The sequence below is a fragment of the Halichoeres trimaculatus genome, unplaced genomic scaffold (genome assembly GCF_033239565.1).
Source record: "Halichoeres trimaculatus isolate MK-OKI-2021-1 unplaced genomic scaffold, fHalTri1.1 fHalTri1_scaffold_2, whole genome shotgun sequence".
In the NCBI taxonomy this organism is placed as follows: domain Eukaryota; kingdom Metazoa; phylum Chordata; class Actinopteri; order Labriformes; family Labridae; genus Halichoeres; species Halichoeres trimaculatus.
Window position 1 is genome coordinate 1,384,594 of NW_027437180.1, and position 23,579 is coordinate 1,408,172.

The 23,579-nt window shown below is 39.6% G+C and overlaps 1 protein-coding gene across 2 annotated transcripts; it reads left to right on the forward strand.

The window, feature by feature from the left end:
- Positions 1 to 1,421: 1,421 nt before the first annotated feature.
- On the forward strand, positions 1,422 to 16,737 carry dctd (dCMP deaminase). 2 transcript variants are annotated; one of them, XR_012599364.1, is made up of 7 exons: positions 1,422 to 1,581; positions 2,233 to 2,332; positions 5,633 to 5,768; positions 6,431 to 6,547; positions 9,118 to 9,214; positions 14,926 to 15,148; positions 15,754 to 16,737. XR_012599364.1 is itself a non-coding variant. In XM_074683883.1 (6 exons), the coding sequence occupies exons 1-6, from the start codon at positions 1,541 to 1,543 to the stop codon at positions 15,008 to 15,010; spliced, it is 576 nt and encodes a 191-aa protein (XP_074539984.1). In that variant the 5' UTR covers positions 1,422 to 1,540; the 3' UTR covers positions 15,011 to 16,737. The 2 variants fall into 2 exon arrangements, 1 of the variants encoding a protein (XP_074539984.1); XM_074683883.1 differs by having other exon boundaries at positions 14,926 to 16,737.
- Positions 16,738 to 23,579: the final 6,842 nt, after the last annotated feature.

Sequence of the window (23,579 nt, forward strand, 5' to 3'; positions counted from 1 at the left end):
ACACTGGTGGTGGTACGAACTCTTGAGAAAATGGGACTTGGAGAGCCAATGAAGACCAGAGCTGTGAGCTGACAGGTGAGGAAGATCCTGAAGGTGCGTCGGAAGGAGGGACGTGACCTGGAGGTGCATGGGGAGGAGGTGGGACGTGCACAGAGCCTGAAAGACAACTGACAGCAGACAAGGCAAAATTTAAAGTTTGACAGCTACGTGATGATCGGCTAACCAATGAAGCAGGGAAGTTGTGATTGGATAGAAAGAACTGGCACGCCTCCCTCCTAGACAGCTGATGAGAGAGTGAATGAATGAAAGGAACACCCAGACAGTCTTCCTGACTGAACTTACGCTATAGCTTCATTGGGGGACAAAAAGTGTGATAATAAAATTCTAGGTAGAACCCTGAAAGGTATTATGTTCCATGATTATAGATATGAAAGGAACATTAAATAAAGTAACTTGAATGTATCAGTAACCAACAAATCTCTTGCTTTTATGAAATGGCCAATACCTCCTAAAGTCAAAGAAGTACAGTTTAAAATTATCAATGGTAATTACCCTGTAGCTGAAACACTCAGAGGGAGATTTAAATTTGAGGTGGACAATTGTGTTTTCTGTTATGAAGAACCCGAAACACTAGAACATCTCTTTTTTTTTCATGTTCTTTACCTCTGAATTCTGGCTCAAAGTCAAAAACTGGCTGAATGTTAAAAATGTTATTGTCAACAACTTTGAAGAACAGTAGATTATACTATACAATGACAATGTTTCAAATGAAAATTTTGCTTTGGTGAACTCTATATTAACTATGGGTAAATATCACATTCACAAATGCAAATGGAAAAATCAGAAACATTCTATTGTTTTTTTTAAAAATGAACTTTTATCTTTTTTTTTTCTTTGTTGCAGTTTCTGAGCATTACAAACCAGCATATGAAGTCAATGTATGAAAATATGAAGAGATTATTGGTTTTTTGATTAAGAGATATTTATAAATTAGAGAAGTGATGTCTTTTGGGTGTTTGTGCCAAGGTTGTTGCATTGAGAATTATTATTATTATTATTTTTTTTTTTTTAATGGAATGTGAAATGTATTTGGATGCCTTGCCGATGTTCGTCTGATTGTTTTCTATCTCCATCGAGAGTTTGTAATTTGCATTTTGTCAATTAAAAAAAACCATTTCTATCTGATTGCGCTGAACTAAAAACGTGGACCAGTTCTGCCCCAGAGTAAGCTTTGGCAGGCAGGCTGAACCCACCGTCTGGAGTTGTTTCCACGTTTTGCAAATAAAGAACAGAGTAGAAATATTTAATTTGCCTTTTTAATTTTACTATTTTCTGTAAATCCGGTATGATACAGAATCTTTTACAGTTTTTGTTCCTGTAAGACAAGGATTTGGGCAGTAAAACTGCTTGGAAACGCGCGGGAGAATCCTTCCGGGATCACGTGGACGTTCTGCGGCGTGCCTGACTGAACCCCCGCCGCGGTCTCGGACTAAGCACAGAAACAGACTGAGGACAACCCTTCTGTGTTATTGGAGCGAACATGGAGGAAATTGTGCAGCCGAAGCCGGTTCTTCTTAACGGGTGAGAGCTCAGAGTAGACCCCGCCGTCTGTCACCTTTCTAAGGTTTCTGTTGCCATAGTCTGTTGAAAAAGCTAAGATTCACGCGGTCCTGCAAGTAAACGACTCCGATCAAGGAAAAACTCTTCATTACTTTGATAAAAGGAAAGCTACAATGATAAAAGATATCGAAGACATGAATAAAGCAGTAGTACTGCACCCGAAGGAATTCTGTTGTCAGTAGATGAAGGTAGAAAAAGCCATTTTATTGAAAGCTAAAGCTTCTGAGACAGAGCCTGAGAAATGTAACTTTTCTGATGTCCAGCAGGGGCAATAAGAAATCTGATAGGATACAAATCAATGTGAAAATTCTCCCTCTTTTCAGTTGAGTTTTTTCCTCTGTAAACACATACCTGATGAGTTTCTCCTCTCAATGAAACATCTGACAGGTAGACGGGGCTATCTGGGATTGGCAAGTTGTCACACCTGTTAATCAGGGTTAAAGGCAGGAGATAAGGAGTCTTCTCAAATACAGAGTTCAGTGCTTCAAACGGATATGCTGGCATCCTGATTTGTGTTACAGTTATCTGCACCAAATGAAGATTAATTACAAACACTCTTTTTTTCTATCAATTTGTTTTCAAGCGCTGGTTTCCTCTCCTGTTTGTCTGCAGCAATACAGCCAAGAAGAGAGAGGATTACCTGGAGTGGCCTGAGTACTTCATGGCTGTAGCTTTTCTATCTGCACAGAGGAGTAAAGACCCGAGCTCGCAGGTGTGTGTGTGTGTTATGGTTGAAATATATACATACATACATACATATATATATATATATATATATATATATATATATATATATATATATATATATATATATATACATACATACATATACATTTTGAACTGTGTTGCTGTTTGACCCTCGGTGAGGAGACATATAGACTCTAAATTATGTTTTTGAAATTTCCTGGAATCTTAAAATGTTTGAAGATAGCCTTATGTTATTCATCTAATTTACATGACAGGATGTCATTTATACATCACAAATGATTCACATTCACATTTCTCCTTGCGCTTTTTCATGCACGATGAAGTTCTACCCCAGAGCATTCACAGACACACTAACACCTGCGGGCATGTACACACGCAGACAAGATCATTCCGTATAGCGGACGAAGAGCTGGAAAAACACCACAGGAAACATCTACAGTCCTGCAACCCCCCAGGCTGCAAACCTAGAGGGAATAGAATAGAATAGAATAGAATAGAATAGAATAGAATAGAATAGAAAATACTTTGTTCAACCCCAAGGGGAAATTTATGAGTCACAGCAGCATTTAAGAAAACGAAAATAAGAAAGTGTATAGAAAGTGCAAAAAGGGCCATAAGAAAATAGGTGAAAAAGAGGAAAAACATAAAAGTGGAAAACACTGTAGGGGATGTCACCAGTTGGTTTTATTAGTAAAACCCCAAGAAAAGTAATTATAAGCCTCATTACTTTGCATCTCGGTGAATTTCTCAGTTTTATCATTTGCATTAGCACATCAAATCTACAGGACAGTCAGCACAAGAAACTCATCTCTCTGTGTTAACAAAGCCCACATGGACTATGTCCAAGTGGGCTGGACATAGTCCAGCCTACTCCGCTTGCGTTCCTGCGCATGCGGAGTAGAGAGCCCGTTCATTTAAAGACCGAAAGCCCAAAAGAGCATCTGAAAAACAATGAGTTGTGGTTTCAAAAGCATGACAGGAGAGTGTGTGAAAGCTTTGGAGATCACAATCAAGGCCTGCTGCCTCTCCCTGGTAGTCCACCAGCCCTGTCTGGCTGTTCCCTGCGATCTCATCCTCGATCACCTGAACCTCCGACCCCCGGACCCCCGACCCATGTTCCCAGAGGTCTCCTTGGGGATAATGAAGGGGTGGAGGAAAGAGAGGACCGCAGAGAACTTCCATCTTTTCCCTGGCTCTGGCTCTGCCCCGCTCTTTCCTCCTCTCTATCAGGCTCAAAACTCCACTGAGGAAAACACAGTCAGACTCAGTGATGACCCGTGCAGGCAAATCCAGCTGGGAATGAATGTTTACAGAACTTACATTCAAAACCTGTCTCCTCAGCAACTTTCACCCAAGCCTGCTCCTTTTTTCCTGGTCTCTGTAGAGTACACACGTCGTATTGTATAACTCTGGATAACGACACACAGCACAGATGGTTTTCTCCTCCATCCTCCGGCGGAGTTGGAGCCGGAGCAGGCGGCGGTTCCCCCCCAACGTCATCAAATCAATGGCGTCGTGGGGGAATGTCATCACTGACTGGCGGGCACGGCAAGCCTTCACGCCAATTCGTGTCAAAAGTTCAATATTTTGAACTTGAGCGAATTCGCATCTACCGCCCAAACACGTGAACGCTCCAAACGCACAAACGGGCCGTGCCAAACGCCCCAAACGCGCCGCCCGAGGAGAATCAGTGTCTAAATGCGTCTTTGCATTGACTTTGCATGTAATCATGCTGCAAATTTGCATTTGGTGTGGCCGTACCATTAGATATGAGTGAATTCAGCTTTAGACTATGGATGCACCTGTATCAGTTGGTGGCGCTGTTATCGGTGTATAAGTGCCCCGCAAAGCGAGATCGGTATCGGTGGGAAGGAACATGTTGCCGATTCAGGCAAACAGCTCTATGCCTTTTTTTTCTTAGCTACTTGATTTGAAATGTTACCTCAGATGCACTTGCTTTGTTTTTTGCTGCATTACCAGTCAACAGGGTATGAAAGTTTACATTTGAAAAGAACTTGTGCACATCCTGAGGAATTGTTTTGACGGTAAAAATTTTAACACTTCATAGTTTAAATAAATGAGTGATTCTATAATAAGGGGTACATTTCATGATTGTATGTACATGGTGTGCCTAAATTGTTCGTCAACTGTGTTACCAACATTTGCTGGTGTTCTCACAATAAATGGAAAAAAAAGCAATCAAGAAAATGTGCAGAAATATGAGGTGATGGAGTTCAGGTGGTGCCATGTTCAAGGTTTGCAGTTAACACAAAAGCCAAAAAATGGAGAAAATGTAAACCGTGTTATCTGTCAACTGTGATGCCCTGTCAACTGTGTTACCATCTTTTGTTAACTGTGTTACTTGTGATTTTTGTGCCATAACTCTTAAAATTTTTGTTTTTAATGTGATATAAATGATAAGGGACAATTCTAGGGAGCATAGTCTTGCATGAAAATGTTGAAGAACTCTAAAATCAGTATAATATGGATGTAGGTTGAACAAATAGTCGCAAATTTTGTCCATAACAGGGTTGACAAAATTATTCTTCAAATTTTTTTGTTACAAATATATTTAAAAATCATTGGAGCTTAAGCTTGCCAACTAATGAATTAAGTACATTCTGGGTGTATCATTTGCAATCAAATAGAAAATTAAACAAAAAAAGCACTTTTTTTTTCACTTTTTGTATACCTGAAATGTTCCCTTAATTATAGAATCACTAAAATATTAACTTCAATAATTTCATATACTCATATTTTGCAGTTTACCCAAAACATTGCCAGTGTTATTCACAGTAAGGCATGCAGGTTATTATTTAACACGGGTATTGGATCGGTATCGGTCAATGCTGATACCAGCCCAGGTATTGGTATCAGAACCACATAAATTGGATCAGTGCATCCCTCCTTTAGACATTTGTTTTTTTAGGCAGTATTTGGAAATTTAGAATGGTATTGAACATCAGAACGGTAATCTAATAAAAGAGTTCTCAGTGGAACAGAACTCTTTTAAAAGACTTAAACTCAACTGCTGTCCAAGCTTTTACTCAGCTCTGATCCTTTGCTGAGAGTCAGTTAGCCCTTTACACATTCTTGTTCCAGATTTCACTGTGAATAAAGGCAAAATTATTATCCAAATATTATCTAAAGCAGACAAACAAGGCATGGTCAGTGTAGTGTAAATACGAATTTTGATGGTACTGAGTGTTGTTTTTCATGTTGTCAATAATTTCTAACTTTGATCCGCTGAGTTTCTCCAATAGACAACAACATACTGACACCTGTACCTGTCTTTTGCATGCAGGTTGGAGCCTGTATTGTGAACCAGGAGAATAAGATTGTTGGCATTGGTTACAACGGGATGCCAAACGGCTGTGATGATGACCTGCTGCCATGGTCCCGCTCTGCTGAAAACCGTCTGGACACCAAATACCCATATGGTGAGAGCTACTTATAGGGTCGACTGTCTGAGACCACATTGGATTCTTTTAGAGGATTACACTTAACATACCTGGTTTGCAGTACTGCCCATTGGCCCCTAGAGGGTGACAGAGGATGTCTTCATTTATCAACTGCTGCTGGGTTCCACTTCTGTGTGCTCAGTTTCAAGTGTGACTCAATCTTCAACTTTCAAACATGTAGCAGCCCTGAACAGAGCTTCTAGATGTGGCACTATCTCACATTTTATATGAAAAACTCAGTACAGATTATCACTGAAACTAAAAGTGTATATAGGCAGAGGTTTGTGCCACTACAAGCTGAATTTGAATTATTCCACTAAATTTAAAAAGAATGATTTGAAATTGAGTTGGAAATTGCTTTGAAACTAATTTAGTAGTGAATACAAAAATTCCAATTCTTTTTCTTGTGGCAAAATTTAAGCCCATAACTGTGGTTAAATGTATCACAAAATTGATGCAAAAGCAAATTTGATGGAATTATTTAAACAACTAAAACATTTCAAAGTGTGTTTGCAGGTCATGTGTGGGGTTTCAGTATGTAGGGTTTTTGCAATAGCACATCCACTATTAAACCCCTCCCCCATTTTTTTATGTTTAAAAATATGTCAGATGTCAAGCTCTCAATCTGTCTTTTCCCACAGTGTGCCACGCAGAGCTGAACGCCATCATGAACAAGAACAGTGCTGATGTGAAAGGCTGCACCATGTATGTGGCTCTGTTTCCCTGCAATGAGTGTGCCAAGCTCATCATCCAGGCAGGTGTGTAATAACAGTAGAGGCTGACATTTTTTTGGGAGTCAACTTTAATTTTAATCACAGGATAGAATAGAATAGAATAGAATAGAATAGAATAGAATAGAAATACTTAAATTAATCCCTGAGGGGAAATTCAGGTGTCACAACAGCATTTAAGAAAACAAAAGTAAGAAAGTGTATTAAAAGTGCAAAAAGGTCCATAAGCAAATGGATGGCAACAGCCCGTCCACCACTCTCCAGCCCAGCCAGTCTCCACCTCCACAGGGTCCAGGACTGAGCCTCCCCAGCAGTCTGTTCAGTCTCTGTCTCCTGGATCTTGTCTGCTCACAGCAGGCGAAGCTCCTCCAATGTGGCGCCGGAGTCCGATGTCAGCTCCGTCAACCACGTTCGTGAACAGCACGATGCCACTCTGCCCTCCAGCAGCCCCTCTGCTGGAGGGCAGAGGGGCTCCCATCCCACTGGAAATAGATCCCACGTTCCCAACAACGATAGATGGAAGGACAGGTCCACGTCCTCACCTCCCAGCTCACACCTGAGAACCAGCACGTCGTCCTCACCTCCTCCTCCTCACCCGGAGGAAAACCATCAAGCCTTACACCAGCTAGCATCGACATGCTACAGGCCGCTAACAGCCAATTTCACATGTAAACAATGCAGCCATGGTTACATGTAGTTCCAGACAAACACAGGAAAAAAGTAGTAAAAATATCGCTGAAGCCACAAAAAGTTTGATGTCCATGACCAACAATGAACCATACAAAGTGATGATCCACTCCAAATACAAAGATGACGAAAAAGAGACGAAAAAAATTACAAGAAACGGACAAAGATGAGAGAGCTGCTGCAACAGGCAGCTACTTGGGCAGCGCCTAGCAATGAAAAAAAAAAGGGGATGGGAAAGGATGGTAGTCAACTTTACTTTTAATCACAGGATTGGGACGGTACAGGATTAAAAGTTAACGGGAGCAGACAGGGGCAGGAACCAATAAGGAAGGTAAGATATAATATGTAATATGCGCAGCCATTTTGTAGTTTATTTCCAATAAGCCTACACTGTAACATGTAGAGTAGAACTACACTTCACAGAAGCCAATAGTGCTCCTGGCAGCTATCTTCTGCCGAAATTCAAAAAAGAACAGTAACCACTGGCATAGAATCTGATGTGTTACAAACTGACTCATTGCAGATAATGGAGTCTCCATTTCTTGGTGCTTTTTGCTCCCTTCTGAGATCAGGACTCCACTTTATAGCTGGCCTGCTTACCAGGCTTAAAGCGCAACTGAAAGGCTCCAGGTCAGCTGACTGCACGCACTCCACTGGCTCACACGAGCCAGTTAAATAACCCCTTTAAAAATAACACATAATTACATTATTGTCATACAGTAGGAAACTATTTTGTCTGTGATCAGAGTGAGACCACGCCGTTATTGACTGATTTAGCGACAGTTCAATCAGTAAGCATGCTGAGGGACGGACAAGTTTCTGGACATAGATTTTGCTTGAAAGAATATAGAATAGAATAGAATAGAATAGAATAGAAAATACTTTATTTATCCCCGAGGGGAAATTCAGGAGTCACCGCAGCATTTAAGAAAACAAAAGTAAGAAAGAGTATAGAAAGTGCAAAAAGGTCCATAAGAAATTAGATGACGACATCCCGTCCACCACTCGTCCACCACTCTCCAGCCCAGCCAGTCTCCACCACCACAGGGTCCAGGACTAAGCCTCCCCAGCAGTCTGTTCAGTCTCTGTCTCCTGCATCCTGTCTGCTGTGGTATGGTAGATGGACTCAGGAGTGTAGACAAAAAAATGTTGCACATTTTTGAGAGATTGGGGGAGGTAAAAGCTATTTCATAAAAGTGTATATTGTGGTATTCGTAGTAACTCTTACTGAAGAAGTTTACTTTTAGAAGCATCATTATCTCAAAAATTAATGTGTTTGCAGTTATCCTGCACACTGATGTAGTAACATGTTTTTGTTCCCTGAACTTGATACGACAATCTTTATTCTTCTTGGTCCTCTCCTGCTCTTGCTCTCTTTACATAAAAGCAATTAAAGACTACTTTTGGAGAAGTTTTAAAGTTTGAACCCCTCAAAAGAAACAGAGACTCATTCAATTTATAAGTCTTAGTTTCCTCAAGCTGCAAATGAAACACATTTCAGAGCCAACTCCAACAAACAGTGCAACCAAACTCCCTATAAAAACAAACGCATCTGATTTTTTTTTTTTTTTTTTTTTTTTCTGTTTCCTCACAGACAAATCCAATTTCTTTACTCCTCTTCATCATTAAGCAGCTGTACAGGAATATTGCTGTTCACAACAGAGCTGAAAATGAACTTATTTAGTAGTGTTTTATTCTTCTCTTTGAGCTGAAACAAACACTGAGGTAAAACAAAAGTTATCCTGGTGGTCATGGATCCCTCCTCTGAATATCCAACCACACAGTATTCTTCCTTTTGTCCTAATCTCTTCCTGCTTTGGTCTGTAAGGTTTTTTCCCTCCACATCTCATCTTCAGAGGGTAAAAAGCATCTCTTCATTCTTAGCTTTTCTGTTTTCTCTCTGTGTTCAGGTATAAAGGACGTGGTTTATCTCTCGGATAAGTATCATGACACGCCGGAGATGGTTGCCTCCAGGAAGCTGCTGAGCATGGCAGGAATACAATCCAGGTGAGTCACAGCCTCCAGGAACACCTTCTTGGGCACTTTGGCCGTTAGCAGCAGGTCGCAAGAAACTAGTTGCAGCTAAGAGTTAGGGTTTTATTTTGCTCTGCATTGTTTGCCGTTTAGTTTTCAACATGAGACATGATGGTGTTCAGATCAAAAGTGATGTGAAATTCACCCCCTCCACATGTCTGCAAAAAAAATACCACACATTTCACTCCAGGAGCCCAGGGGAGCGCCTGTTCATCTATTGGTCTCAGTTTCACCGCAAGAAACTAAACCAAGGCTTCACTCTAAAGAGTGTGAACCTGAGAAACATCTGATTATAGCTACAGCAGCCTCTAAGGAGTATATTGCAGATTATTACAGCCAGAGCCTGAGAATCTCAGCGAAGGCCCTCTTGAAACCTTAAGGATTATTCTTACCCCTTTTTAACCCCAAATTGCGTACCTTTTGGTTGAGATACATGCAAATGCACTAAGCCACAAAATTCAGTTGGCTGTGAAAATTTATGAATCCAGTATTAGCGCAAACTGCCCCCGGGCTACTTTGAGCTAGAATCCTGAAATTTTGCAGGTGTAACTATCATTACTACACCTACAAAAAAGTCCCTTGTGACCATGGTGAATTCCGATCAGGAAGTCCGCGACTTGGACTTGAACATCTGATTTAGACAATTTATAGGGTAAAGACCACAACACAACACATTAGAAAAATGCGCTGCAGACACACTACAACTAGGGATGCACGATATTGGATTTTTGCCGATATGCCGATATGCTGATATATCGAAACCCCTTTTGGCCGATACCGATACTGATACCGATAATCACAAGTTTGTTTGTTTTTTTTCCCTGTAAAGAAAGCTAAGTCTCTCCTGTACTGGAATTTATATGTTACTCTTATTGTGATGGTCTTATTTGTTTAAGAAACACACATAAAACAAGACAGAAAACATTTGATTTTACCATAAATAAGAAATGTATTATTTTTTCAAACTCAAGACATTCAGTATTGAAATACGGAAAAATATTTTCTTTAGATCACATGAACTTTAAATGTACAATGCATTTTTAAACATAACCAAGTTGCATTTGATTATTTTAGAGCTACTGTAACAACCTGGTGACGGACACAGAGCTCTGCAGTGCAAATAAATGAAGTGCTACGTTTTATTTAAGGAGCTTATTTTTCAGATGGAAAATATTAATAATCCTAACTGAATAGCACCTTATCGGCTGTGCATATCGGCAGAAATTTTCATATCTGTCAATACCGATAAACGTGTTTTTAAGCTTTTATCAACCGATACCGATATTGTGCCGATAATATCGTGCATCCCTAACTACAACACAACGGAAGTGTGACCAGAGGATACTTAAAGTGATATGTATATATATATACATATATATATGTTTTTCTAACGTGTTGTGTTGTGGTGTTTACTTTTCACCAAGTGCCGTTTGATCACAGCACTCATCTGTGCACTGCTCAAAAACATGACCGCAGATGAGTTTAATGCTATTTTGCTGAAGACAACCCCAAATGCAGTACAATTCAACTAGACCTCAGGCGAACAGACAGAAGTCAGTAGAGTCCTGTCAGCATTACCAACATTATCCAGGTAGCTGCTTTATGGAAATGAAAGAAATATTATCTCCAAGTTATGTTCATGATATTTTCAAAATGTAATATGATATAATATAATATAATATAATATAATTTTATATTGCATAATCAGCCAGTTGAGTAAATCTGAATGAATAATTTACCCAGAACTAAAATAATGTAACTACATAAGGTTTGGTTTAAAATAAAAGGTTTGCTCAACTTTACCTGATTGAGATTTCCCCCTTTTTGCTTTCATATTTTAAAAATCCAACTGAAAGGTTTGCTAGAATCATTATACTGATGTCATTTTATGCATCAAAGGGTTGGATTTAACATCACTTTAGTGATCTAGACGGGAAATCAGAATATCTAGATATATATTGTGTATTGATATATAGCCTACAAATATTGAGATAAAAGATTTTGGCCATGTTGTGAAGCCCTAATTCGGTGCATCACTAGTTATTATACTTGAAGTACTGCTGGAAGGCAGGGATGTAACAATATGAAAATTTCATATCATGGTTATTGTGACCAAAATTATCATGGTTATCATTATTATCACGGTATTGTTGCAATGTGCTCAGAATGTTCAAATAGTACATAAATACACTTTAACAACAATTTTAGTTAGCAACATAATATAAAGTAAAGAACAACACAATCAAAGGAAAAGGCATCATGTCCTTTGCAATGAAATATGAGAGGGCTGCAGTGAGGTCTTTGGCAAATTTTGATGTAGGTGCCTGCTTTTGAAATGCCTGCTGTAGGGTTGCATGATGTACCGATACTCAGGAAGACTTTAACAATGATAGAAACCTATAGATAGGAGACATTAAAGTGTTGCATCTGTGAAAGAAATGAAATAACATGGGTAGACTTTTTTTTAGAGTACGGTATTCATGTTAAAAGTGTGCTTTTCATTGTGTCAACACACACAGTGCACGCTAAACCACAGTGTGCTGAGCATGAAAACAATAGATGGCTGTTGAAGTCTGGCAGGGTTATTGCACCTGCTCATTACTGTACAAAAATGACTATTTTCTGGTTTTCTATTTAGTTGACTTATTCTTGAGAATAAAAAAAACGAGTTCAGGTTCCCTCCAGGAATTGATTCTGCATGTAATCTATAAAACTTTGTGTATGTGAAATATTAGCACAATTTAAATATTTCCCTTAGCCCCACAGACACACAAACAGATGTCAGGAAACTCATTTGAGGCAGCCTTCCCTTCAAGCTGCTTATTCTATTCATTTTCTGATGTTTTAGGTTTTCCCACAGTATCTTTTAAGTATCGGTATTGACATTTTTTAGGCAGGTATCGTATTGAATCATAATTTTGGTATCATGACAACACTTGCCTGCTGTATGGTTTGTTCCACTGCAGAGAATATAGAAACCGTTGTGTCACTTGGTCTGCTTGCTGCACTTTAAAGGACCTTTTATTAGTGAATTGGATCATTTGGCTCAGCCTGAGAGGGATGGTTGAATAGTACATCACTTGACAGCATTTTATCTACAAGATATATAAGATATATAAGATAGGATAAGATAAGATAAGATAAGATAAGATAAGACAAAAATACCTAATTCATCCCTAAAGGAAATTCATGTAGTTTGGATGTAGCTCATCTCCAAATATTAAAGAATAATTAATAATTAATAATTAATATGTATTGAATAATAATTATTAGAATTAATTATTTAATAATTTTAATTAAATAATTGAGTTATTGTTCAATAACAATTATTTAATTAATTATTAAATAATACTTAAATAGTTATAATTATACATTAATACTCTTTAACATATTAAACAATATGTTAATAATATAGTATAATCATAACCACTTACAATTCATTTCTGCTGGAAATGCCTCACTTGACACAGATAATGCAAATGTTACTCCCAACACTGTTTATTATTTTATATGATTATTTTTTATCATCACACTGACATACAAGCACACACACACACACACACACACACACACACACACACACACACACACACACATATACACACATACACACACAGAGCGTACATAGTGGAAACATCATGCTGCTAATTGTACGTGTTGAGTGAAGGGAGACCATAAGGCACTTGTGGCTCACTTCACCAGATTTAATGAAGAACTTAATAAATGTTAGACTGACAAACCGGGACATTTTCAGCTAAAAGTTAACTTACCTTACATTATGTTAAGTTGTGTGGTGGTCATGGAGATGAGTTATAAGTAGGGCTGTGACTGTAACGTGTTAATTAGATGAATTAATTACACCACACATAAACACATTATAAAAATCAACGCAAGATCAACTCATTGGCTACTGGCCATTTTTAGAGCATCTTGAATGATCTTTTAAGACCCAAATAATCTTGTTTTCTCTGACCATGTAAACACCAAAGTTATTTAAGAAGAGTGGACTCTCTTCTTTTATGTCTCTCTTCCTGTTTTTGGTCCAAAAAATAGAAATATCAAACTTTTTTGATCGTGTTCATCTCGAGCACTCCATCCTTTGATCCTCTCCATGATCTCTGTCGTCTTTTCTCACTACAGTGCCTCTCTTTCTGTCTGAGCTACAGCAACACATTCCCAGTTGGAGCGTGAGCTGCCTGAACTTTTCTGACTCGAAGCGTCTCTCAGGATTTTAATTGACATGCTCCACCAGACCCCGCCTCCCTCTGCTGAAAAATATAATTCACTTCTATAGACACAGTAAACAGTAATCCAATGTCAATGGCAGGGAACGCGGACTTTTTATTTAATATTGACCAGTTGAAAAATTAAAAAAAGGATTAACAAATCTTCTCTTTTTCGTGTATTCATTCGAATACATTCATTCACTCATTAGTCATGCACTATGATTTTGTAATGCCTGAGAATTCAAATTCTTTATGTGGGGACCTTAAGCAGATATAACATTAAAATGTGATTAATTAGATCAATTAATTACAAATCCTGTAATTAATAAGATTATTTTTTTAATCTCCTGACAGCACTATTTACCACATAATGGCTGATGAATGTACTTAAAAGTAGTGTCCTCAAAAAAACATCTTCTGAACAAAATAAACAGGATTTTGTTGTTTAAACTTGCGTATGAGATTATTTAATGATTTAGTCTTCTACCAAAATCTGTTTGAATCGAAAAGTGTTGCTTCTAATGTTGAATATTGATGTGATTAATTACGATTAATTAAATACAAATGGCATATTTAATTCAATTAATTTTTTAATCAAGTCCCACCACTAGTTATAAGATTTGACATGTTTCCTCCCTTCGCGAGACTTTCTTTTTGCATTTTCTGCAGACTGGGGGGCCACTTTTGATCAGTTTTCCCTCTTCTTCCTTATAAAAACCAAAATAAGTCCAGACTTCGGACTTTGTTCTTTTTGAAGGGGAAAAAAAATCTCCGCTGCACTCTCCGTACAGCCACCCTCTGCCATTCTTCTGCATGCAAAAGCCAAACAATGCAGGATGCGCATGCGCGCCGTGTGTGAGGGACAGTGGGGTGTCCTTCACACACAGGGAACAGAGAAGACGCATAGTTCTGTCCTTTTCGGGCAATAACAAGCATCACCATGTGTTATTGACTAAGTAAGGTCATCAAACACGGTGGGGGCTGCCCCTCCTGCATAATGGTAGGAGAAAAACTGAAGATCCAATCAGCTGGCAGAGAGAGAAGACTCCTTGTGCTTCTGTTGGGCTTTAAACACTACAGAATGCTCTGTACTGAGGCTTAACATGCAAATAAAAACAAACGTTTTGCTCTTTTTGTCTGACTCATTTGGCATGTAGCTAACACATCCAGCTGTTCTGTGAGAGACAGGGGTGCTTTATGACAATGGGTCTGTTTTGAACATATTCAGGTTAAAGGAGACTGAAAAGAAGCTCCGTTCTAATGTCATTCCCTCTTCTGTCTCGTTACCTCACTTTATGTTTACGAGTCTGTCTGGCATTGTTAAACTGCGTGTTTGCTTGGGGGACAGATGGGATAAAAGACAAAGAAGAGGTGACTTTCCTTCTCCTGCCTGTTTTTCTTCAGTGTTTTCCATGTGTGACTTTGTATGTTGTTTTTTCCCTCTGTGTGTTCTTGCAGGCAGTTCAAACCCAAGAGGACTGAGATTGTCATTGATTTTAATTCCATTAACCACCCTGGAATGCTGAGCAGCACGGCCAAGTGAAAATGCAAACGGCTCACCTTGGGGAGCTGCTGAACGAGGCGAGGAAGAGGGGGAAGACTGACGAGATTAAGAGGGACTTTGATGCTTCTTTCCTGCAGGTCTTCTTGCCCCCTGCTTTGTCCAAAGGAAAACTCAAGGGTAGCCTGACTTTGGCGTCTTTTGATATTTTGATTAACAGGATATTGGAGATGGTTTAATTTGAGGCATTCCTCTTTGAGTCTGTCGGTAGCAGAAGGTCTCTCACTCTGTCTTTTTTCTTTAAAACTCTCTTTGGGTTTAGACAAACATAGGGACTGTTGGTTTTAAATCTTTGCTGTTAGAAATCAAATCCTCTGATGTCATTCTGCACAGGGGATTTGCTACTTCTCTCCCTCCTTCACCAAAGTTAAAGAAGACGAAGAGGCACCTTGATTTTTGGTTTTTGTGACCTTTCAAAATAATGCTGGAAGCTTTAGTTTAAGTTTAATTTTGAAAACAGAAGAAGTGTTGAAATTCATTATTTATGAACACACTAGCAACAGGTTTTATCTGCTCAACCCTGAATCAGACTTATTGATGACTTTTTCTTTATTTTAATCAAATTATTTCTGTCTTAAGCATGTGCCTGCTGAGTGTTTGATTTTAAGGGTAATTCTTTTTTTGAACCAGGGCCTGTTTTTAATCATGTTTTTCTGGACTCTGTATAACTAAAAGATGTAAAGATTTTGAAATGTTATATTCTTGTTTTTTTCTTTTACTGATAGGTATTCTACGTGTTTGAAGACATCACAGAAAGGCTCCCTGCAGAGATGCAGTTTTTTGTTCATGGGAGATCATTTTTAATGGTGTTCTATCACTCTCTACAAACACCAGACTGCTCTGTTAAAAACAGGGGTTTAACCACACGGAAAGCGTGAGTCACTGCTCTGTTTGCTACATTTTGTTAAGACATAAAGTGTTTGTTTCTGTTTCTAATGGTGGAGTCTGGTGTTTTTCAAAGGAAGATGTACGGGAATGAGAATCCTTTGGGTTTATCTTCCAGATACTTTGATAAAAAAGGTCCGTCTCTGTAGAGACCATCTGTAAAGTCATCAGACATGTTTGAGCAGTGCACTCTGTTTGTCCTTTATTATGAACACTATTTTATTTCTGTGTCATTGGGTTTTAAGGAAACTCTTTATCGGGATGAACAGAGCCTGGTCTGTTTTCTGTAAAGCCTACTCGCCATTTTACGTTAGGTGTTAACACACACCTGCAGAATCTCTGGTTCTTCAAAGATACATTCAGATTCCTTTCACTGCTTTAGATCCTCACGGTTTACCAACCCAGGTCTGCCTGCCAACAAGCTCACAGTCTGTCTGTAAACTGGCTCTCAGAGACATGTGGAGTCAGTCATTCAATAGAACTTTATTTGCCATTGCAACCAGTGCAACGAAATTGCAAATTTCTTCATGATGAGTGTGAGAATACATGTATGTTCAGATCTGTCTTCATAGAACCTGGCATACCAACATTTGAGTCTTCAGAGCAGCGGGCTTCAGTAAAACCTGATGACATGAGTGATGGCTGTGTTCATTTACTGAGCAGAGTTTGGTGTTAACACTCAGCTCACACAGCTAAAGGAAGGAGCTGATTCCTAAGATGAAAAACTGTTAAAGGAGGAAAGAGGACTTAGTCCAGGTGAGAAAAGGCAAAACCACTGTCCTACACAGTCTAGTAAATGAGCATATGGAATTCTATAACACTCACATGATTATCAATATCAAAGAAAATGATGTCAGCAGACAACAACAGTAGCCTACAACACTGAGAATAACTTCACTTGTGTGCTGTAATCTCTGCTCTCTCACTTGGGATTGCAGCACCTATCGTCTCTAAGGGAACAACGCAAAAATTTGTTGGGCAATGTTGGGCTCCTAAGTCTGCCTCTCCCCATTACGCTGCAATTCCAGGGACCCAGTTTCTCTCTTGGCACTCTTTTCGCAGGCTGAGCCACCAACAGGCTCTGCCACCAACAGGCTCTGCCACCAACAGGCTCTGCCACCAACAGGCTCTGCCACCAACAGGCTCTGCCACCAACAGGCTCTGCCCCGTGTCCAGTGGAGCTTTCTAGTGGTTTTTTTAAACTGTTTTGTTTGTTTTGGTCGCTCTACCAACTCAAACCACTTTTTAGCCACCAATCACAGGAAGTCTGAGTCCACCATTAAAAATCAAATAAACAGTAAAATGAGTAGCATTGACGGCAAACAGAACATCTTGCAGGGGAGGAAGTAACACATACCAATTTATTGTAATTAAGTAGAATTTTTGGTACTTTTACTTTCAGGAGTAAACCAGCCTGAACCATTGATACAAGGCAGGATGGATCCATGCTTTCATGTTGTTGACACCAAATTCTGACCCTACCATCCGAATGTGGAGCAGAAATCCAGACTCATCAGACCAGGCAACGTTTTTCCAATCTTCTATTGTCCAGTTTTGGTGTTGCTGTGTGAATTGTAGCCTCAGGTTCCTGTTCTTAGCTGACAGGAGGGTCACCCGGTGTGGTTTTCTGCTGCTGTAGCCCATCTGCCTCAAAGTTTGACGTGTTGTGTGTTCAGAGATGCTCTTCTGCAGACCTCAGTTGTAACCAGTGGTTACTGTTGCCTTTCTATCAGCTCCAACCAGTCTGTCCATTCTCCTCTGACCTCTGGCATCAACAAGGCATTTTGGCCTACAGAACTGCTGCTCACTGGATAATTTCTCCCCTCAACCATCTCAATTTTAAACCCTAGAGATGGTTGTGTGTGAAAATCCCAGTAGATCAGAAGCTCCATCCAAGCTCCGCCATTGAGTACACCCACTATTTGAATCCACATTCAAACCTCTGCATATTGTAGCCAATAGAGCTGTCTGATCGTGACCATGCCAATGACCTCAGGGAAGGGAAACCCTGCCGCCGCAAGCTCAGGTGTCTGAGGGCAAAATACTGACGCAACAGAGTTGATACTTGGTGAGTGCCTGTGGCCGTATCTGGAAAAATGTTTAATGTAAGGAGGGAGAAAAGAAGACAGCCTCCTGATGCATCAGTTAGCCTTAGTGCTTTCCATCATTTTCTGAGGTGTTGAATGAGCTCTTATTAAGCCTGCATGAAAACTGATGTCACACTCTCTATATCAATCCATCAGTCAGTCTATCTTCAGACGTTTGTGCCTTGGATAGTTTACGATGTTAATGCCAATATTCTTCTTGTACCTTACTGTCAAACTCTCAAACTCACACCATTTAAGCATCATGCAAATGGCGATGGGGTCACAAATTATGACTGGTCACAGATTTTTCTGCAACACTGGAAATGTTTTTTTTTTTTTTTTCTAGCAGAAACACTGTGTGTACATGTCTTGTTTTTTTTCTTTCGACAAACGGGTTATAGAATTTAGAATGTGTACAGAAAGAGGTATTTTTGCAATGATCCAAACTTTGTTTACACTTGTGACTTAATTAACTCATTCATTCTATGCCAAACAATCAATAATGAGCTCAGATTGTTTCCCTGGTTGGATGAGTTTTTAAAAGTCTGTTTCCTCCATTGCTAATGGCAGTGATGTGATAAAGTAATTTTTGAACATGATGTGTGATAGTTTTCGGATCTCTACTGAGGAAACATCAATCAAAGATTGAGCAGTACCATGTCACCACTGACAGCAACATCTCCTTAAATCAGTTTGAATGTCTGTTGTTGACAATGCAAAACTGGAAAAGCACGTACACTCAGAGAGCGCAGACCCCCGCCAAGCCTATTATGATTCTCACGCAACACTTTGGTCCTACCTTGATGTTATACTCTCTTTCAGCAGACTGCTACAATTTGGGTTAGTTGCAGTTTTGGGAAATAACTTGTTACCTGACAGTGTTGAAAATTATGATGACCCTGTACATATTTCATATTCAGGATCTTGGTATCCAGATATTGCCAGGATGTGGATTGTACTTTTACATCCATCAGAAATGATTGTGTCCTTGTCTTGTATTTTTCTGCAAAGCAATCTGACCATTTATTTGTGAAGTTACATACACATATGGTGAAAACAGCCCTATTTCACGAATATAAAAATAATCCTTTAAAAAAAACCCTGGATCAAGACGGTGATCCAGGTCACCTCCAGAATTTGATCACTTCTTTCTTATCCCCTTTTCGAACATTCCTGAAAATTTGATCAAGACCCGTTTGTTAGTTTTTTGTTGTTCACAGACAGACAAACTCCCCCTAAAACACAACCTCCTTGGTGTAGGTAAAAAAAAAAAAAAAAAATCATTCCTTGTATAAAAGAAATTAATACTCCAGTTAGATTTTGTCAAAATTTTAGTACTCTTTCCACTTCTGGGTGCACCACAGTCAGGAAAATATTGTTGAACCTTTTCTCACCCATTATTCTCTGATTCCTGGCTTCAGTATTTCCTCTAGTCCTTTATTTAAAAGCTGCAGAAAAGAGTCTCTAACCCAAACCCCTTGCCTTTTTGAGCTCAGATAAAGAAGAACCTCTCTCCATTGGAGGGGCAGAAGAAAGAGAGATCTTAAAGTGATACTCCTGGATGGAACAAGTTGGGTCCTATCACAAGGTTTAGGGCAGAAATTACCCCTACAGCAGTGTTTTTGTGCAGCAGAAGCCCAGGGCGCACACACCAAACCCCCTCCCTGCTCCTCTGCCGGTTTCCTCTACACTCAGACAGGGCCATATTTTACCTGACCAAAAACACAAATATCGGTCTGCATTCATGCTTTATTTAGAGAATTTTCAGTGCGTAACTTTCACACAAAAACACCGCTAGAGGCTACTGGCTCTAGTTCTCATTGTGTCGTAAAACGGCGCTACCTCCGCTGCAGAGCCACAGCTGGCTACGAGGCGCTCGCCACTTGGTGTGTCAGTCCATGCACAGTGTGCTAGATATGGACAAACGCAGGTAGTCTGCCAGAACCAAGAGACACAATGAGAACTAGAGCCTTATTTAGCGGTGTTTTTGTGTGAAAGTAAAGCTCTGAAAATTCTCTAAATAAAGCGTGAATGCAGACCAATATCAGATTTTTTTCGGTGGGAGTCAGTTTATTTGTGTTTTTGGTCAAGTAAAATATGGCCCCGTCTGAATGCAGAGGAGCAGCGAGGGGGTGTTTGTTGTGTGCGCTCTGGGCTTCTGCTGCACAAAAACACTGCTGTAGGGGTAATTTCTGCCCTAAACCTTGTGATAGGACCCAACTTGTTCCATCCTGGAGTATCACTTTAATGTGTTTGTATCGATATGTTTGCCTGTGAAGAGGGAAGCAGTTATGGCAGCTTCCCTCTATCAGTGGGATGTCAGAGGAAAATGGCTGCCGTGGGAAGGTTTCATAGTTAGACTATGATGGAGAGACTATTTCAATGCAGCTCTTTAAAAATCATAAAGCATGACCACACATAAAATCATATTTAATTTCTGAGACAAATAGATTTCCTTTTTTAATTTAAACTCATAATCATCACAGACTGAAAATATGGAAAATAAGACAGCTCTCCAGCATTTTCTCCAGGTAAAGCCACACAAACATGATTTTAGTTTCCACAAAGGGTTAAATCTGTATCTGTGTCTCCACTTGTTCCTCTCGCTGCTGCTGTTCTGAAGCACAAATGTCAGGTTTGTTTTATTTCAATTCAACACGTTTAAATATTCCATCTGCACCTGTCGACTGACATTCAGTCAGCGAGATATTCATAGATACATAATGGACATGGTTATTTCATTGTTTCACTCTTGACTACCAGACACACACACACACACACACACACACACACACACACACACACACACACACACACACACACACACACACACACTATATTCCATCTGGTATTTGAAATTTTTGCAGACATACCTGCACTCTGAGGCCCATTTCACAGCCAGATTGATTTGTTGCCCATTTCCAAACGTCGTTTACATCGATACTCTGCTATCATTTCTCTGCACCAGGGAACATACGCACACACTCATTACAGCATCACACCTCGTTGTGTGTGCTTAGGTGGTGTGTTGACCTCAGTGTCTATTATAAAAAAGCAGCTTGGTGTTGTTTGGTGTGCGGATTGTATGGCTGATGATATGCATCAAACATGAGCGCATACTAACATATCTTCAAACAGGCCTGCAACTGTCAGGCTATGAGACTGATAGTCCGAGTGATGCCATAGGAAAAAAATTCAGTCGGCCTGCACTATTGAGGACTATTTGACAGTCTGTGCCCCTGTGCAGCCACTCAGTGATCAGCAGGGTCTCATATCAACTGTGTCCCCTCCTCACGCATGGTTACAAAACGTTGTCACAACATAAATTGATGTCAAACGGTAAAATGCACTTAAATAGTTGAGGTAATCCAACAACACTTTTTCTTTTCTTTTTCTTTTTTTAATAAAACCTCACTTTGAAGATTTGCTTGCAAACAGTTCTGGTTCAACAATGCAAATCAAAGAACAGTTTACTGTAAAAACACAACAATCATTGAAACCATGAGTGAGGGAGGAACCACATTTTTGGGCTACCTTGTGTTTCAGAAGTGTTTTGATTAAGGGGTCTGTTCCTTGACATTTTACCTTACAGAATTGTTTAAGAGAAAAAAAATAATGCCCTTGTTAAAATTTTAGCAAAAATTTAAGGACCAACATTTATTAACTGAACACTGGTTCAGGGGGTTTCTTACTCCTGTAGAGTTACTGATTGAAGAACAATGTACACCATCCTAGTGTCAATTTAACACCATTGTGATGTTAATCTTTTACATTGTGAGAGTTGACTGGGTAACACTGTTGTAGTGTTAAACTTTTAAAACTTTGAAATGAGTTAATATAACACTTTTCCGAAGGTTCCCATATAAACAGCAGAGCAGTGTTGATTTAACACTTTGAAAAGTTTTAATTTCACACTTATCAGAGGTTCCCACTGGACATGCACCAATCAATCGACGATCGGCCCATCTTTATGTATGAAACTAATCTTATATATCTCCGGGAAGGTCTGACAGCCAGCCATTGTTGCTTTTTGCTCTGAGACCTAAAACTCGGGACACTTTATTGGTTGTTTAAGTTGAAACATAAAGATTTTAGTGTTTCACAGGTATTGTTTGATTATCTTCAATAAAACAAGATTGGAACATTGAATGTATATGCTGTTGGTTATAAAAAATAAAATCAGTATCTGCCCAAATCAGTATCAGCAGGTCAGGCTTTTTAAAGATCGGTGATTGGTGAAAAAATTGTGATGGGTGCACCCCTAGTTCCACATAAATACTTAAGCAGTGTTAAATTTAAATCTCAGGGAGTTTGTTGATTCATTCATTCTTCTGAACCGCTTATCCTGTCCAGCAGGTGGCTGAAGCCTCTCTCAGCTAACAGAAACAATTCACACACACACTTACACCTGCCTATTTAGAGTGTTCAGTTAACCTGATGAGCATGTTTTTAGACTGTGGGAGGAAGCCGGAGGACCTAGAGAGAACCCACATGCACCGGGAGAACATGCAAACTCCAAGCAGAAAGGCCCACCGAGCTGGGAATTGAACCCGCGACCTTCTTGCTGTGAGGCTGCATTCAAAGACTACCTTGTGTTTCAGAAGCATTTGGAAGACGGGGTCTGTCCCTTGACATTTAACCTAATGTGAATCGTTGAAGAGAAAAAGTGAATGTTTTCAGTATCACTTCAGTCTGTTTTTGGGTGGTTATCATAGTGGCACCAATGGAAGAACAATGTACACCAATTTAGTGTCAATTTAACACCATTGTGATGTTTATTTACATTTTGAGAGTTGACGGGGTGACACTCTCATGGTGATAAACTTTTAACACTTTGAAAAGTGTTAATTTAACACATATAAACACCAGAGAAGTGTTAAATTTAACTCAGAGGCAGTTAAATTTACCCTTCAAATTTGCAGTGCACTGAAACACCAGATCTGTCTGTGAATTATTAAATGTGCCAGTGTCTCAACCTCAGTTAATTAGGTCTGACTGTAAATAAGTCACATTAACAGATGAAGCTCTAAATCCAGTCCTCACTTTAGCTGCGTTTCCACCAAGTGGTACGGGTCGGTTCAGTAGCTGTGAAACACGTTGAAGCTTCTGTTTTGATGGAATAACAGGAACACATAAATCCGTGTTTGGACTCTGTGGTTATTTTTAACCCTTTGAAGGTCAATACAAACTCAGGAAAGTGTTAATGCTGACACTTGTTTCGTAGATAGGAATGTTTTGGCCTGACACCTGCTGCTGTGCTTGTTTCTGTCTTAATGTTTGCACAGATCACTGAGCAAGAGTTCACAGCAGGGGCAACTGACAGTTTGGGCATCTATCAAAGCACTTCGGGGCGTGAAGTGTGTAGAGAGCCTGAAATCTAGAATTCGCACTTTCAACCCCCCCTGCTGGTATATGTTCATTTTGTGCAATGAGGCGTCAAAATAATCCTAATGAAGTGAGCCGCCACCAGCTACAGAATCTCACCTCCAGTTGAAAACCATGGTCTGCTGAGACACATTAAGCACCTTCTGCACGGCTGCACTTTGATTCTGGCCATGAAACAAAGAGTGAGAGGTAGA